Source organism: Pan paniscus, chromosome 2 (assembly GCF_029289425.2).
Source record: "Pan paniscus chromosome 2, NHGRI_mPanPan1-v2.0_pri, whole genome shotgun sequence".
NCBI classification, from domain to species: Eukaryota; Metazoa; Chordata; class Mammalia; order Primates; family Hominidae; genus Pan; species Pan paniscus.
This window is the reverse complement of record NC_085926.1, coordinates 88,268,748-88,288,247: the sequence shown is the minus strand read 5'-3', so window position 1 is coordinate 88,288,247 and position 19,500 is coordinate 88,268,748. Positions and strand designations below refer to the sequence as shown.

At 34.6% G+C, this 19,500-nt stretch overlaps 1 protein-coding gene across 8 annotated transcripts in view; it reads right to left on the bottom strand.

Moving 5' to 3' along the window:
* The window catches only part of ZNF654 (zinc finger protein 654), an 85,584-nt gene that overhangs the window by 13,761 nt on the left and 52,323 nt on the right, over positions 1-19,500 (bottom strand). For 4 of the 8 annotated variants that reach the window (XM_034956950.4, XM_008956863.6, XM_034956954.4 and 1 more), the window contains 4 exons: positions 17,709-17,790; positions 4,646-4,781; positions 1,908-2,110; positions 1,099-1,238 (listed from right to left, as the gene is read on the bottom strand). In XM_034956950.4, coding sequence (XP_034812841.1) covers positions 1,099-1,238; positions 1,908-2,110; positions 4,646-4,781; positions 17,709-17,790 — 561 coding nt within the window. The remainder of the gene's footprint in view (positions 1-1,098; positions 1,239-1,907; positions 2,111-4,645; positions 4,782-17,708; positions 17,791-19,500) is intronic. The other 4 variants (XM_034956956.3, XM_034956951.4, XM_024928107.5 and 1 more) reach the window with 2 other exon arrangements.

Below are 19,500 nucleotides of genomic sequence, written 5' to 3'. Positions count from 1 at the left end.
CCAATTTACATGGTATAATTTTAAATAAAAATTAGCATAATCTAACTAAAGGTATACTGTAACCCCTAGAAAACAAATTTACCTGTTTCCAGATCCAGGTATCCTGCTAACTAGCTATTTGACTCTTATCTCTGAGTTTGAAGATTTTAATCTATAAAACAAGAATAGGGCCAGGCACAGTGGCTCATGCCTATAATCCCAGCACTTTGGGAGGCTGAGGAGGGCAGATTTACTTGAGCCCAAAGAGTTCCAAACCAGCCTGGGCAAAACAGTGAATCCCCATCTCTACAAAAAAAAAAAAAAAAAAATTAGCTGGGCATGGTTGCACACATCTGTAGTCCCAGCTACTGAGGAGGCTGAGGCGGGAAAATCACTTGAGCCCAGGAAGTTGAGGCTGCAGTGAGCCGTGATCGCACCACTGTATTCTAGCCTGAGAGACACAGTGAAACCCTGTCTCCAAAAAACAAAAACAAAAAATAACCAAGAATATTGAAGTATTATGATTTGCAGCTATATGCCTTCAAGCTATTGTTTTAATTTAATTGAGAATTTAAAAAAATGTTTATAGCCCATGATCATTTCAGATTATGTTTAGCAAATAAAACCTAGTTTTCTGTTAAGAATTAATGAAACAGCAAAGTGGTAAGAGTTTTGTGTGTGTATGTGTGTATATGGGTGTACTGGAGCTGAGGAAACAGAAATTCTTAATAGCCCCTGAAGAGTGTTTTTATTTTAGCTACCTAAAAACACTCATATTACATTTTAAATTACATGATTGCTAGGTAAACCTGCTGCTTCATATATTCTACTAGCAACTTTTAAATGTTTTAAAAACTCAGACTCCAAATTAAAATTTAATTTCAAACCACTGTTTCATTATAGCACATCCCTTAAACATTTACACTATCAGTTTAGTGGCACATTATCATTTCTTTTTAAAGTCTCTAGTTCTTAGAATCTACTATTGTTCCTTGCACAATCAATTTTTTTTAAAAGTAGCTTGACATTTTCATACAATGTAAAAAACAAAGTTCAAACTGCAATTTCCTTTCTGTTGCCCATCTTACCATTTCAATTTCTTTATTTACAAACACTTACCAGATACAGTACATATCCCCATTCTGGAGCTGTGGAATAAGAAAGGATTCACAGAGTTGCAAGGCTAACATAGTTTTGCCTTCTTTTTCAGCATTACAGATGATATCAATTCCACTCTTACAATCAGTTTTCAATAAATGCTGTAAGAAGAAAAGAGAAATCAGTTCATATAATTAAAAATATCTAAGAAGCTAGTTGCAATAAATGTTTAAACATTCAAGAGAAATTGCTTAGATTTCTAGTTTTCTTCTACAAAGACAATGATGACTTGTACAGAAATATTTTCATGGTTTCATAGTTTCACTGTACAGCACCTACATTTTACAATGACTACTTTTAATCTCATTAATGTCCACAACCTGTAGGTACATATGATCCATATTAGGAAAAGATTAATTCCTTCACCTTAAGAAACAAAATAAACATGAGCATTTTACCTCTAGTACTTTATTTTCAAGGCAAGATCATAATGCTTCTTGGGTTTTTTTTTTTTTTTTTTTACTCCTGGCAAGCTGTGAGCTTGTTGACTTTTATTTGACCTCTTCTCCATCACATCAAAAGTGCAATGTGAATAATACTTATTAATGAGTATATTTTATTGATTTCATCATTTGTTAATATCAGATTTTGACTAATTCAACATGACCTTAAGTTATGGTGCCAAAAGAAAACACATCCAGATAATGTAATCCTTAAATCTTTGGCATTACTGTAAAAGGAATTTAACAACAACAGTGGGCTACTTTTTTTTTTGGTTTTTTTTTGGTAGGGTTAAAATGGTAATAGGCAAAAATAGTCTCAAACAATACCTCCCGGAATAGCTGATCTTCTACAGGTGACATAAACAGACATGTGAAGAGTGCTTGATGGAAGTATAAGTCTTTACTGATTTCTGGGTGATTTATACAAGATTTAATAAGAGCCATTGCTTCGGGTATGCGTTCACAAGCAATTAGGTATCTGGCACGTAGTTCAAAGAACAGTGGATTTTCAGAACTTAAATATTTGTTCACTATATTAAAAAGAAAACAGACTCTATTACTCTCAAGAAAAGATTCTCTCAAACTTTGTTCTTTGAAACTTTACCACTAAAATATGGTTTCTAATTAGATTTAACTACTTAAATAGCATTTTCCTTAGTAGGAGTTTATTTGTGAAAATATTCAGTTATATGGTTGGAAAAAGGAAAATAAGAGTGACACCAAAACAGTGCTCAAGAAATATTTGTTGATTTCTTCTCAGTCTAAAAAGTAAATAACAGAAACAAAATTAAAAAAAAATTTTTTTTCTTCTTTCAGTTCATTAATATGTTAAAATATGTTCCAAGTAACATGGGTCTTTGTCTTTTTAGTCTAAGATTACATACTTTATCTTCTTACTGCTCAATATTTTCTTTAAGATTAAAAGGCTGAATCCTAATCTGTCACATTAAAACCATGTTAGTTCACATTAATTATAGATGTAATCTGAATTAATGAAAAAGTTGAATCACAAGAAAAATATATTTTATTTAAAGATAAAATTAATCCAAAAGTAGCGCCAAATAGGACTGCTTATTAATATACATTTATGTATTACTAAGGATAATTACTAATTAATACTTTACACAATTTTAAAATATATAAACACCATTAGCTAAATAAATTTATTTAGACCTAACAACAACCTTATGATGGGTATTATGATACTAGCTTTATAGATTGCAAAACTGAGTCTCAGAGAGGTCAAATGACTTGCCCAAGGACAAATAATTAAGTGGCAGAGCAGGAACTGGAACCCGTATTTTTATGATTTTGAATCCAGAAGTATTTTAATTACTTATATTTAATCAGTAGCTTCTAAAGTGCTTACAAATGTTTTATTTTGACTTAAAAATTTGTCTTGCAATTCTGTTTACAATATATGATATGCAAACACTGATTTGTATAGTTAATGCAAAGATAACTTCACTCTGGTCTTTCCCCTAATGATCACCAACTAGAGAAAAGTCATCCATATCAATGAGGCTCTAGAGCAGCTTTTCCCAAAGTGTGAAGTATGCTAGTATAGGTATCAAAGGAGTATTTATTATTTTAATGTAATTCCCAGCCTAAAAGGCCATCAGCCCTCAGACGAACCAACAACAGGTTTATTCTAGATCCTACGAGTGAAGCCTAAATCTATCCCTTAAAAGCTCAAACTTTCTTCTCCCCTGTCCTCACTTCTCTTGAAACTCTGTCTTTGTCTAGCTTCTTCCCCTCTGGGCACATGCAGTCTCCTCATAATTTCCTCCAGTCTGTCACCCTTGCCTTCCCTATATTTGACTCTTCATACTTCTTCAGTAATCCAACTCTTCCTCCTCAGCAACAACTCTCTCCCTTTTAGTTTTTTTTTTTTTAACTCCCTTTCCAAGATCCACACATCAAACACCAGTGTCCTTTTTACCCCTTGGGTTCTTCATAACACTGTCACATATACCTTAGCCCTATCCTCCTAGTCTTGTCCCACCTCCCATCCCTTCACAGCTCCTCCTCCACTTAACTGCATTCACAACCCACCCTAACCCCTTAGCCTGTGACTAACAGAAATAACCTGCTCAACAAAATTTGTGGTATGAAATGTCTTTTTCACAAAACCAAGGTCTAACTGGTTCCAGGGTTGGGAGGTCTTGTTTTTTTCCTCTTGGCTGTCTCATAACTAAACTCCATTGGCTCTCTCCACACTTTTAAATGTTTTCTACACTTTAGTGCTTATTCACTGTTACTGAGCTTACATTCTACAGTTTTGGTGATCCAAAATGTTCTGGGGTTCAGGAATGATATGGGGAACATTTTAAAAAAGAATTAACAGCAGTTGACAAAGCCTCCTGCCTTGAAAGGAAATTTTGGCCTACAAAGGACCGCTGTTAAATCAGATTGGACAGGAGGTGATATCAAAGAAATATGCAGGTAGTAAGGGTATAAGACAAAACTTCTAATGCATGAAGTTTGGGAAATACTGCTCTAGAATTCAAATTTATTCATTCAGTTAGTCACTTATTCACTCACACATTCATCATGTGGTCATTCATTCAATCAACAAATACTTATATTAATCATCTACTCTGTACCAAGCACTGGGCTAGCTATAGGATATGCAGTAGTAGTGACAAAAATTCAGAGTTCCAGCCCTCATTAAGTTTCCTGTGTAAGGGAAGTGAGATTCCATGTGCTTTCATGAAAAGCAGACTTTTTGTTTCTTAAAAAAAAAAAAAAAAAAAAAAGATGTTTCTACTTAAATTTTAATAATATAACTGAAGTGACAAAAATACACTCTCTGTAAATAAATAACATCTAGTAGATGTGTTACCACTGAGAATTTCCATTACGAGAAATAAATGTACCGATCCGGGTGTCAGAAGTCACTTTGGGCCAGTTTAGAAAAACAAACACTTTTCATGTGAAAATACATCACTCCCATTATTCAGTATTATAAAATGAAGAAAAATTACTATTACTGCTCTAGTTAGTAAATGAAAGTGTATTTGCTTCTCACAAATGTTGGTTTGATTTTGAATCTCCTGAAGTACCTATCTCCTGAGATGCTGGCTGAGCTTTAAGGACAGCTTGCAACACTGGATCTTCCCATGGGCCACCATCTCTAATGATTCGAGTCACCAGTTCCAGATTCACATTTCCATATCTGCGGAGGTGATTCTGGCATTCCTAGGAGAGAAAAATCATTTTGGCTCTGTGAATTTAAAGGGGTTAAAAACTAAACTTGATCATCATTGTCAATAAAATGACTGATGGCCAGTGAGGCAGCTATTAAATTATAAAAGAGAAAGGGTTACTATTGTAACCTAAGTAGGGTGTCGAAACCCCATGAACACAAATAGGCTTTAATGCCAAAGGTTATACAGCAGTATCTGTATAATTGGACTTAGAAAATCCCAAATAGGGATGACGTGTAACCTAAAGGACACATCATTTCTAGGAAAAGAACCAGGTTGCAAAAAACTGAAACTTAAATGTTGAGTTAAATTTATATAAAAGTTCATAAAATTTCTCTTAACAATGGCAGGCAAGAGCCTGACAAGAAAAAGAGAGCGTGGTAGGGCAGGGGGCATGGGGTGTCTGCTAAATGTAAAGTCTCTCTCTGGCTGGCAGGTAGACAAAAGTCTCCTGTCCTGATCCCAAATATATAATCTAAATCGTGGTAGAAGGCTGGAAGATGGAGATTCTGTTTCCCTTTGTTGGATAATTAGATTTGCAGTTCTGGGATTAAAAAAATGACAGGTTAAAGAAATAAATCTATAAATAAGTAAATCCAACCTCTACTTTGCTTTAGATTTAAGATAAAGATGTATTGTTAAGTTGGGCAATAGTTGTGAATTTGTCCATACATTTTCTAGGTTTTTAAAAAAAGATATTTGAAATGTTTTTCAGAGAATCTGCTTGGACTTGTCATTATAACATGAAATTTGTAACAAGTTTGTAAGCAATGAATCTTAGTTTACTGAATATATAAATCTCATTTATTAGATCTAGATTTATAAGATCTGTATAGTTTGATTATGCTTTTTGGTTCATTACATACTTTATTAGATATTGTTGGTTTTTTTTGTTTTTTTTGTTTTTTTTTTTGAGATGGAGTCTTAACTTTGATGCCCAGGCTGGAGTGCAGTGGCACGATCTTGGCTCGCTGAAACCTCTGCCTCCCAGGTTCAAGCGATTCTCCTGCCTCAGCCTCCCAAGTAGCTGGGACTACAGGCGCGTGTCCCCATGCCCAGCTAATTTTTTGTATTTTTAGTAGAGACAGAGTTTCACCGTGTTAGCCAGGATAGTCTCAATCTCTTGACCTCATGATCCGCCTGCCTCGGCCTCCCAAAGTGCTGGGATTACAGGCGTGAGCCACCGTGTCCAGCCAAGGTATTGTTTTTTAAAATGGTTCAGAGAATCGAATTTGACAATTTAAAAAGATTAACTGAATATCTAGTAAAAGTATTATTTTCAAAAATGCATAAATAGAGCTTAAAGCGTTAAGAAAAAACTAGATGTAGAAACTGGCAATGTTGAAAAAAAAAAACTGAGTATTGTACATCAATCAAAACACAAGCAATTGCCAGAATTTAATTCTGTGCTCACAAAATCTCTGATATTAAAAACGTAGTAGCAGTTATAAAGCAAAGCTTCAGAATTTAAAAAACATATTTTCAGAAATGTTACTTATTAGATGAATCAAAGCTACATATTCAAAGTGGCTACAAACACTTTGCTTTTATTAAACTGTCATATTCTTTCATAATTTGCTGAGATTATAAAGTGATTTATATATGCCACGTTGCATTCCTGGTTAAAATATACAAAAGAGGTTTTACTTGTTTTATGAGAGAAGAAAGTAGTAGAAGAAACCAAGTTTTAAAATAATCATTCAGTCCAGTCAAAACATCACTTATAAATAGTCAAACATTATGAAAATAAATATCTTCTAAGTTATTTAAGGTTGGTCCCAAATTAAGCAATCAAGCAAACAAAAATCCTACCAACAATGGGCAAGTTACTTAACCTCTCTGCTCTATCAGTCAATTCCTCTGTAAAATGGATACTAAAACACCTACTTCATAGGATTGTTGTGAGGATGAAGTAATAATATACAGTACTAGAAAGTGCTTGGAACAGTGCCTAGCACCTAGTAAGCGCTCAAAAGACATTAGCTATTATTTCTTCTAGTATTTTAACAGTTTGAATAAATATTTTATTTTAGGGCATCTAATTTCCTTGGCATGAAATTTCTGCATTTCCACATGTCAGCATGTTAAAGCATTCATTAAATATGGGGTAAATATAAAGGTATTGATCAGCCATGAATTTAACATACATGGAAGACTGTAATGATTCTTGGGAACAGCTTCATGGGTAAAAACAATGATCAACTGAAACCTCCCAAGGTAAGCAAGGTAGCAAGCTCCCAAATTACTCTAGACATACAGATGACTGCCCCGAAAATTCAACTACTCTAAGCTAGCTTTTGGTCCAATCAAAGCATGAGAAATAAGGTAAGTTGGACACCAGTCCCTGAGTCATTGGTGAGCTTAGTTCTGCTGCTCAGTCCTGGGACAATCCATCTTTCTAGTTGTCTAAGGATAGGTGAGGCATCAGTCAGTACTATGGGACTTAGAACTGGACTTACGACTAAGTCAAGATGTATTTCCAACTTCCTGAAGTTGGCTGAAAATAAGAAACACTTAGAGCTCTTTTTAAAAAACAGATTCCTAGGACCTAATTTAGACCTACTGAATCAGAACTTCTAGGGGAAAGCCCTGATAATTTGAATATTTAACAACTCCCACCCACAGGCAACTCTGGGACACTTTTAATATTACACCTCCCACATTTAGTGTCTACTCCCATAAATGATTACATTATGAATTATATACTTGACTCTTGCCGATCTTTGTTAAAAATTAGTAAACTAGCTTCCATTCATTTTTCTAAGATAAAAATTAATTATAAATGGTGTTTTTGTGTATGTACACTTCGTGGGTCAAAAATACCATATTTTGGAGACCACTCTTATGGAAAATAGCTCAGGATAGGAAACAGATGAAATAAAGATTTCATTTTGGTCTACTTAAAAAGACGAAGAAAGAACAATAAGCTTACAAGTATTTTTTGGCTCCTCGTTTCTTAAATAGAATAGTGGCTTTTTTGGATGATATTCAATTTAAAACCTCGAAGTGAATAAGGAAGCACTTAAATTACTGTAGAATGCACAACTTATTCTCTCCTAGGGTATATATACACATTGTATTTTTCTTTCTTTTTTTCTTTTCTTTTTTTTGAGACTCAGAGCCTCACTCTGTCACCCAGGCAGGAGTGCAGTGGTGCAACCTTGGCTTACTGCAACCACGGCCTCCCAGGTTCAAGTGTTTCTCCTGCCTCACCCTCCTGAGTAGCTGAGATTACAGGCGCCCACCACCATGCCTAGCTAATTTTTGTATTATTAGTGGAGACAGTGTTTCACCATGCTGGCCAGGCTGGTATCGAACTCCTCACCTCAGGTGATCTGCCCACCTCCGTCTCCCAAAGTGCTGGGATTACAGGTGTGAGCCACCGTACCCAGCCATACATATTGTATTTTTCTAGAATATTTACTTAAATAATAAATTGTGCCTCTATATCAACTTAATCCTTTATTAAGTCATCAGTCTACTATTATTGATACCCACATTACACTGTGCTAAATATAATCCCCTTAATTACTTCCATTCAACTTTGTGTGTTGGCCAAAGGTAGAGCGAAAATACAACTCCCTCACTTCTTTCAGAATACATTTCTTAATATTTTACCCCAAAAGGAAGATTCTTTTCCCTGAACTGGTTGCCATTTTAGAGAAGGCACCTACAACATGTGTCTGTGAAGCTATGGATCAGTGTTCTGGCCATTCTACATAATTGGTCTGGATCCGTCAGCAGTTTATCATAGGATGAAAGTCTTACAACTTTAATCTCAAATTTAAGGACTTCTGGACTTACCTGCCTACTCATTCACCTATTGCACATCATGAATTCTTTTCTTCAGCCTGGTCTCTTCCACATCTCCCAAAATTCACCTTGTCTTTTCTTACCTATGCCATTTCTCATGTCATTCTCCTACAACTTCCATGAACGTATCTAAATCCTATCTTTACACAATCCCACTTTCCCCAAGAAGCTTCTACTAGCTACCTTAATCCATAATAAACTTAATTTCTTCTCCTGCCATATTGAACATTTGTGCTACATTATTATGTAAGAGGAAGGCCTTGCATTACTATCTTAAGTGTTGACATCTTCTTAGGTGGTTAAAAGTTTTTTCAAACAGACAGGAAGGGAAAGGTGTGCCAGAGAAGATACATTCTCAATAATAAGTAACTTTTTAATCAAAATAGGGTTTTATGGAAATCTGTGTAAATGGAAGCACTATGGAGTCTGAACGAAATGAAGATTCCAGAATAAAGCTACAGAACACCACCTATCCAATTCACTCATAAGCAAGTTACTGCAGCAAATTAAGACAAAAATGTAAAAGGTCTTCAATATGGTTAATATTATAAAAACATAATCTTTGAAATACAGTAGTCTTTATAATACTTTGAAATGAGATGAGAATAATCATAAATCTTATTACACATTCATTGGTTATCTCATAGCAAAGCACTTCATAAAGTTATAAAATTTAAGGATGTTATGCATTTTTCCTTTACAAAAAGGCAATCATGTTTAATTTGCCATTCTTTTTTTATGATAGGTTCCTGAGGAATATTTACCTGGTATTTTCAAAAATTAATCATTCTGAGATAAGGGGACAGTTATAACAATGAAAGAAGTTACTGTTTTTCAATAGAAAGTTTTTACAAAGAAAATGATTTAAAATGAACATTTGGAAGTATCTGCATTTATTACATGATTGCTGTTGCCAAAAATCAGTATGTCATGTATAATGCTTCTATTATGCCATTAAAAAACTTAAGAATTTTCTGTTGAAAAAATTTTCAACTGGAACATTTTAATGAGTTTTTAATTCATTGTTAAAAGTGGTTAGTATTAAAGAAAACATGGATTGACTTTAGGAATACAAATTTGGTAGTCAAATTTTGCATAATTCACGGAAGGCATTTTAAACTGAGCATCATGATTCAGAAAGGAAAATTTTCCTTTTTTTTATTTTGCTCATCTTTGTTTGGATTTATTATTTATTTTACTTTAAGTTCTTGGATACATGTGCTGAATATACAGGTTTGTTACATAGGTATACACGTACCATGGTGGTTTTCTGCACCTATCAACCCATCACCTAGGTTTTAAGCACCACATGCATTAGGTACTTGTCCTAATGCTCAGACAAGAAAATTTTCTATCAAAAGTATCCTTTCAACTTATGACCAAACATCAAAGTAAACTGAACCTAAAATCAGACTTTGAATTACTATATCACTGTGATACAGTAATTTTGAAAATTTTTCAAAAATACGCTATAATCACACTAATGTCACTGACTTTATACTGTTGAATTTAAAACATTATTTTAGTTTCATCCTTTTTAAATGTACTTTTGTTTTATAATGTATATAGTATGAGTACATGTGCGTAAGTAATATACGCATAAAGGGGATATGTGCTCAAACTGTATTTTAAAAACTGTATAGTATATCAGAAGTCTGGAGACCCTGGTCTTAGGTATTATTTGTTTTTATATTTGTGTTTGGGGCTGAATGTAAAAATCATGTTTGTCTTCTATTGATTATCATGTCAATTTTCTTCACCATCTCCTGATTTGCTTCTTCCTTGCCATTTCTACAATTACCATTCTAGTCTAGGCCTCTATCGACTACCACTCAGATCACCAAACTAAAGTTTCTTCATCCCTCCCCATTCCTAATAAGGCAGTCTTTAGAAGGTTTTAAAAGCTTAGACAATAAAGCTCTCAAGATAGCAGTATAAATAAAACATTTAAACCTATTCTTTTGCCATATACATTACTGTAAACATATAAGCATATCTTTATAATAGATTAGGGAATATGGCATAGAAATAATTAGAATGCTGGGTTAAGAGTAAGACTTAGGCCCTCATTCTGCTTTTATAAACCTCAACTCTGTTGCAACTTAATTTTCAGATATGTAAAATAAGGGAATTGGATTAATAATTTTTAAGATGACTCTCAGTCTCAAAATTATAAAAATGTATGAATGCCTGTAAGTTACATTATTTGATTTTTTTAAAAATAAGTAGAATTATGTATTTATTGAGCTATTTAAGGATATCCTTTTTGGGACTTGAAAAAAAGAATATTTAAAATATGAATAATTATTCCTTGTTTAATAAGTAAAAAGTAATAAATGTACATGCTACTTTTAATTAGCAGAGTTTTATCTGAAGAGGAAGCCAATCATAACTACAGTAAAACCATCAACTAACAGCATAGTCATATTTCAAAATTAGTTGGTAGTTGCCATGCTAATGGAAGTACAACCCTATCATTAGCATTTTAAAATAAGTAATGAATTAATATGGCTACCATATTAATTGTCACTGTTCTAACTACTGTCATCATCCTAACACAGGCCTTGAAGCAGAATTAAGGTGCATGCAAGATTTTTTGAGCACAGGTTTGCATACAAAGAAATAAATATAAAATTTGATTTAGCAGAAAGAACACTGGAGTCAGTCAAGGCAGCAGGTCACAGTGCTGCCTAAGCTACAAAGTGGGCTAGTTAGTCTCCAATAATTATTGTTTTTTTTTTAAATTTATTATTATACTTTAAGTTTTAGGGTACATGTGCACATTATGCAGGTTAGTTACATATGTATACATGTGCCATGCTGGTGCGCGCACCCACTAACTCGTCATCTTGCATTAGGTATATCTCCCAATGCTATCCCTCCCCCCTCCCCCCACCCCACAACAGTCCCCAGAGTGTGATGTTCCCCTTCCTGTGTCCATGTGTTCTCATTGTTCAATTCCCACCTATGAGTGAGAATATGCAGCGTTTGGTTTTTTGTTCTTGCGATAGTTTACTGAGAATGATGATTTCCAATTTCATCCATGTCCCTACAAAGGACATGAACTCATCATTTTTTATGGCTGCATAGTATTCCATGGTGTATATGTGCCACATTTTCTTAATCCAGTCTATCATTGTTGGACATTTGGGTTGGTTCCAAGTCTTTGCTATTGTGAATAATGCCGCAATAAACATATGTGTGCATGTGTCTTTATAGCAGCATGATTTATAGTCCTTTGGGTATATACCCAGTAATGGGATGGCTGGGTCAAATGGTATTTCCAGTTCTAGATCCCTGAGGAATCGCCACACTGACTTCCACAATGGTTGAACTAGTTTACAGTCCCACCAACAGTGTAAAAGTGTTCCTATTTCTCCACATCCTCTCCAGCACCTGTTGTTTCCTGACTTTTTAATGATTGCCATTCTAACTGGTGTGAGATGGTATCTCATTGTGGTTTTGATTTGTCACACAGTCAAAGTGCAGTTGAGTAGACCCAAGAGAGAACTATTTGAGCAGAAAATATGGTAGCACAGTTTTGAAAATTCGCCTCAAAAAATGCTTTGCTATTAAGCTGATATGGTTGTTTTCTTTTAAAGCCTTTTAGCTAGCATTACAAAGGTTGTTGTGACTACCAAGATTAGGACCTTCCCAAATTAAGTCTTTGGGAAACTTATTCCAAGTACTCTAGAGAAGGGCCATGGTCCAGGTTTTGAGGTTTTAGTGGAAAGTCAGTAGTTCTAAACGTCTTCATCTTAGCTAAAAATAATAAAATCTGGGAGGTTTGCTGGTTTATGATGACTATACACTCATTTCTTAGGGGAGATCAACACTTGCCCCACAAAGGAGGGTGGGCTTTCAACTCCTTTCATGTGGCTGGCTCTTTTACTTTTGATGATTTTTTCCACTTCTCCTATGGTATATTACGCAGTGAGATAGCCTTGAGCCTCCTGCTTGGGACATGATATCCCATACCACTTCCTAACTCCCTTTCCTGACTGACCCAAAGGACAAGCAAATAAAAAACAGGTTGTGTCTCAGGGAAAGAAGGCTTTATTAAGTCCTACTTCTAGCCTGAACAAAAAAGATCTTTGCGACTTATATACTGGCTTCACGGGATAAGGACAGACTTTTCTCTAACGTCAGGGCAGGCTCATTAAAACACTTGCAGAGCTTTGGTAGTAAGACTTTTAGATTACTGGTTTAGTTGGCATTTCAGTTACTACCCCACAGTTGCTTTTTTCCCTTATTATTAAAACAACAACAACAACAACTAAAACATCTATGTTTCTCTTAATTTATAAAAGTAGTAAATGTTCTTGGTTGTTTTTTTTTTTACACTAACCATCTATTGGGCAATAGTACTGATAAGTTCCAGACATTTAAAACTCAGTGTGTCTAGAATGAAACTTAACATCTTTCTCTATGCTGCACTTCCCCTTATATAATCACTGCTCCCTTAACAAATGTCACCACCCTGTAGTTATTTCCGCATAGATGCCCAAAAATACATTTGATTCTATCTTCCTTATCTCCATCCAATCAATACCATAATCTGAGATTCTAGTTCCAGATTATTGTGTGTGCTTTTTACAATTTGTATTTTCCTTTTCTGGAATCATTAGACATTAATGGATTCTTCATGATAACCATAATAAAAATGCCTTATTTTTTCCTCAGGTCAGTCCTATTTCTTTTATTCTGTAATGACCCCATTTGTAAATTCTTTATTTTGATCACCTGGCATACTACTTTGTTGTCCTGATAAAAGACCTGTCATCGGTTTGTTTCCAAGTATTTAGACTATTTATTTCTGTTGCTCTATCTTATAAACTATAGGGCTTGACAACTATATTATTAAATCATATTTTTCCTCTTAAAAAAATCCAGACATTATTTATGCTGGCATTTGTTACTATAGAGAATTTTATTGCCAGCCTGATTTGATTTTTTCCTTTGTGGGAATCCTGTTTGTTCTACATGAGTCCTACATTTTCAGGAACTTTCCTTTATGCCCAAAATTAAAAAGTAGAATCAAGTTATGTCTGTAAGTAATTATGAGTTGAAAATTAAATTACATTTTAGATATTATTTCCTTCATTAATTTGGTTTTTACTGGAGTTAATCTGCTAATTGCCTTCACTGTACTTTCAATTTGATAGTTCCATCTCTATATAATATTTTACCTCTGTATGTTCTTTCGGGTTGTCCCTTCTTTGCAATTTCACTTATATTCATGGAAGATATTATAAACTCAACCTCAGCAAAAACGTAACAGATCCTTTACGAAAAAATTTTTTTAAACTGTCTTATCTTTCCAGTTAACTGATGATAACTGAGGTATTTATCCTCTTTAGTTGTCTTTACCTAGAACATCTAGAACAGAGAACTGTTTTACTAGCAGGTGAATAAGTCTCTGTCAAATCCTTCATGCCCAAACAAAGAGAGAAGAAGAAAGTTTACATGTACTACAGTTTAATTTGGTAGATCATGGCCTATGAGAGAGTAAAGAGGATGCTTCAGTGAAAGACAACCACACCTCTCTTATAAGACTTTCTTACCTCTGGGTAATGGGGCTGGCTGCATTTAGTTTGGATCATACCCTCATTCTCTCAGTGGGAAGAATGCTCTCATGAAAAGCCATATATATACATATATACACACACACACACAACATATATACATACATATATATAATATATGTGCATATGTGTGTGTGTGTGTGTGTATATATATATATATATATATGTATGTATGTATGTGTTTTTTTTTCTTTTGAGACAGAGTTTCGCTCTTGTTGCCCTGGCTGGAGTGCGATGGTGTGATCTCAGCTCACTGCAACCTCTGCCTCTCAGGTTCAAGCGATTCTCCTGCCTCGGCCTCCCAAGTAGCTGGGATTACAGGCATGAGCCGCCACGACCTGCTAATTTTGTATTTTTATAGTAGGGACGAGATTTCTCCATGTTGGTCAGGCTGGTCTCGAGTTCCCATCCTCAGGTGATCTGCCCGCCTCGGCCTCCCAAAGTGCTGGGATTACAGGGGTGAACCACTGTGCCTGGCCCATATATCTTATTTTTAATGTGGGTATAAAAGTCACTCAGGGTTTCTGTCCTTTAGGCTCTGCTGCATGCCTGATGCACTTCTGAGAAGCAGCAACAAGAATGAGATTGACCACACCCCAAATCCCTACCACCTGCTATTTCCTCCAGCCCTTGTTGTTACAAGCAGGGGATAGAGGGGGACATGACTGGATACCAGTGGAAGTTCTCTCTTTCTCTCTATATTATCTTTTCCTCTCTCACACATTTCCCTGTTTCATCGCATTCAGTCAATCAAGTATTGTTTGGCCCATCTGTCAATCTGGCTTCATCCCTGAGCAACTGACATAAAGTTCCCATCCTAATTTCCAGCATGTATCATTATTATTTTCCCTCATTTTACATTATTTTTGTCACTTCATTGGGAATCTCGAAAACTGCTAGATATAATGATGATGATGAGGCAGATGCATCATATGAGAAATGTAAACAAAAACTACTGGAAGTAAAAGGCTAAGAAGAAAACTTTCGGAAGCCAGTAAATGGAACATTTGGCTCTAAGAATGAAGTTTCTTCTAGAAATAACGGAGAGGAAAAATTATAGGTAAGAAGAGTTAAAAATTTCTACTTGAACAACTCAGATTTTAGGAGATCAGAAATTCATGGAAGAAAATAATAAATCTAATAGCTTGGTTTTGGTATTATTGTAAAAATAAAAATCCAGGTAGTAAGACTTGAGAACCCATACCCTTCACCAGACAGGCTCTACTGCCTACCTTAAAAACAGTGACATGATCATTTTGCCAGGAATTATGCCAAGCACTTTACTCATTTAACCCATAAAGTGACTATGCAGTAAGTATAGTTATTGCCTCCATTTTACAAATAAAGAAACTGGTACAGAAATTATGAAACTCGCCCAGGATGACACAGTGTAAGCAGCAAAGCTGGTAAACTCACAGTTGAAATACAGCGGGGGGAAAGAGAAGTTAACTCAAATCCAACAAAGAATACCTTGGGATTCAAAGTGTGGTTCAGGGACTAGCAGCATTAATATCACCTTGGAGCTTATCAGAAATGCAGACTATCAGGCCCCCTCCCACAACTACTGATTCATAATCTAAATTTTAACAAGATCCCCAGGTGATCTTTATGTACATTAAAATATGAGTAGGACTGTGTTTGTCCTACTTATGGGAGACGAGAAAGAACACCATCTTACGCTGGTATGAATCTGTATGAAAGATGTATGGAGATGAACCACCACGGAGCTAGGGTTTGCACTTAACTTGCACAGTACAATTTATTAAAAATATTTCAAAAAGTTACATTTGGGGTTGTCACTGAATTAGTCACTTATCACTATTGGTCACTATTATCAGTGTCAGTCAAAAGCCTGGAGAATTCATAAGCTTGGAAAATACAAGGTTTTAGAGAGGTATACATGATGGACTACATGTTGGCCCTTCCTGAGTTCCTAAGGGCACAGGCCTGGGAAGCACCTACAGCATAAGCTCAGGTCAGCAAATGAAGGATGTTTCTCTAGGTAAAGATAACATGACAGCAAAAGGTAAAACCTATCCTAGAAGATAGGAGTTAGAGGCTCAAGGAAATTCAGAGTAGGAAGAAGCCACAGTAACAAAAGTGGCAGAAATGGCAGAGATTTTTAAAAGGTTGGGGGAGGGGGGTAGTATATGGGCTTTAGAATCAGCCAGGATTAGAGAGTGTCAAAGGATCAGAGCAGGAGATAGAAAAGTATGCAAAACCATTAACTTTTCCTTGAGAAATTCATTATTTTGATAACTGAATGGGCACCCTGCTTACAAGGGAAAAAATAAAGGATATATCCCTTCACAAATGTTATGTTTTTCATACATTTAAAGTGGAAGTTAAATATTGTCCCTCATCTACTCCAAACATTTCAGTGGTTCCCATTATCAGTGGTCAGCCAACATCTCTATGAGGTATTTCTTTACCTCCCCATTTAATACTGAAATATCCTTCCCCAATATCACCATGCCAGCACTATCCCCGTCCTCCTTTATTTTTCTCTAAGGAATCTGTCAATTTTTCATTTATAAAGGTTTGATTGTCTTTCTGTCCCTATACCAGAATCATTAATAACTCCACAATAGGAAGATTTTTTCTGTTTTGCTTACTACTGTTTTTCTTAGACCTTAGTGCATTAGCACACTGTGGGGACTCAATAAACATTTGCCAAGTAAAAGTTTAAGAATAGATTACGGAGAATGGAAAATTAGTAAGTTTTAAATACTTGAATATATACTCTAATTGGAACATAAGTTCCATGAAAACAAGTATTTTTACCTCTTCTGCTGAAGGTAAGAATGGTTAAAGAAGAATGTTCAATATAACGTACCTAATACAGCAGTACTGGTTGTCTATAAGCCTTTAACACCATGGTTAACAAATATAAGATATGTTGTCTGTATATTTCAGTTCTAAATGGGTGATCAGGGACACTTCACCCCTAGGGGGAGCTCAAAGTACATCTTCCTTTACTTCACCGAGTGGGTCAGGGTTGCTTCCCAGTAAGTAGTAAAAAGATCAAATGTCTTTCATCTACAGGAGAGGTCTTGACTCTTTTGTCATTCCCATCTGAATTTACTCTCTTCTCTCCTATACCAGGTGCCCGAAAATAAAAAAAAATCTTCTGTCTCCTAGCTTGGGAAAGCTATTATGAGAGAGAAAATCAAGGTACAGCCAAGGGAAAAAGTGGCATGGGATAGACAGCTTGCTTCAAGTCTGGCAAAGAAGAATCGTTTTTCACCAGGGCTAAGTTCTAGGAATCCACAAGGGTGGTAGCAGGCTCTTTTCTTACAAATGTAGAATAGGAATTCCAGCTATGAACTGCTTGGAAATACAGTTAAAAATTAATTGTATGAATTTTCTTTATCAGCCAGTAATAATAGGATCTTAAACACTGTCACCTTAGCAATCATTAAAAACGTACAAGCAATAATAACCAATAAGCTATATTTAGGGGGAGCATAATGGTCTATTTTAAGTGTAGACAAAGTGTGAAGTAGTAAACTGTTTTTTACCTGGAATGATCCAAGAATATCCTTTAAGGGCTCTTCATAAAACTCATCTCTTCCAAAGAACAGCAGCAACTCAAAGAAACTCCTAGAAAGAATAAGTGAATAACTTTCATTGCTTCTTTGAGTTTTGCTCCAATTAAAAGATTATCAAACAGTATCAGCTATCTAATATCAATATTTGACTTAAAATATTTTGGTTTAAAAAATTGTACTGATCACTAGAATTCATATTATGTTTTCTGTAAGATTTTAAAAGAAGTGCCTTCAAGGAAAATACAAAGAAATATACTTAAGTTTTAGAACTATAGAATGAAACAATTATACTACTCATGCCTACTAATGACCACAATGCAATACAATTTAATGGCATACAAGGTCACAACAATGATAGCTATATACACAAGGATCATCTAAAATGAACCCAAAGTCCGGCTTCACCCAAATATAATGGGACTCCAGAGAAAATCCAAAATCTCATTTTTTTCAGGGTGATACAAGAGTTGAATAAAATTAACACAAAAACATAAGTTAGAAAATCACCATAAAACTCTCGGCCAACATTTATATTATAGCATATACTAACAACCATATCTAATAAATGACACATGGTTCCTCACACTAAGCTTACCTTGATTATCCCACTCATAACGGGATGGCTCAAATTCTGTAGTTCCTCCTTTTTAAATAAATTATTTGGAAATACTGTTACTAAATACTTTATGTGCTCTTAATAATTTATGATTCATAAAGAAAGGAACATGAATGATTTCCTAATCATGAGCATGGAAAATTATAAAATTATTTATTATTTAGCAATCCTAAAGTAGTACAAGTGACAAATCCCTCTACATCTTAGATCTTAATTCATCTAGCAGATCCTCAAGTGAAACTACCTAGTTATTTTTTTAATAGTTTTTGCTTTTAATCAAAACAAATCACTAATAGACTAAAATTATAAAATGTAAACATGAGAATATATATGCTTTTAAAATTATATAAAAGACCTAAATATTAAAAAATTACACATTTATAGCACAATCACCATACTCCATAACCTGACGTTTTTATAAATTTGACTACTACAAATTTTAAAATATCAACAGACCAAAAAACGTAAAACCAATCAAAAGCAAACTGATACACTGAAAAATATTCTTTGATGATTTCCTTAATTTAAATGCTTCTAGAAGTTAGGTTAAAAAAAAAAGTCAATAACCTAGTAGAAAACTGCAAGAGAATATTTCGCAGAAAGTAAATGCAAGTGGATTTGTTTTCCAATAGAAAAACATGCTCTTATTCATTATTAGGCCAAAATTATAAAGATTAAATGCCATTTCTCCTCTCATATTTATGAAAATAAAAGAGATGATGTATTCTATGATGGCTTTGGTGTATAGAAACAGGACCTGATAATCTTGTTGGAGGGAATGTAAATGTTCCTATACTCATCACAATTTAAAATGTACACATACCATTTGACCTAGCAGTTCTACTTATAGAAATTTCATCCTTGAAATATACATATATAAGCTCAAAGACAGAAACAACAATATACATTACAAATGGTTTATAGAAGCAAAAAACTGGAAATATTCCGAATGTCTACCATAGGGTACTAGGTAAATTAAATATATCCATACAATGAAATATAATACAAATATTAATGGAACATTAGTGAGAATATAGCTACATCTATATGAATTAAAAAATTCCAAGATATATTGTTAAGCAAAGACCCAGAGATATATATTCATTACATTATCTTTGTGTAAATGGGAATGGAGGTGAGGGGTCA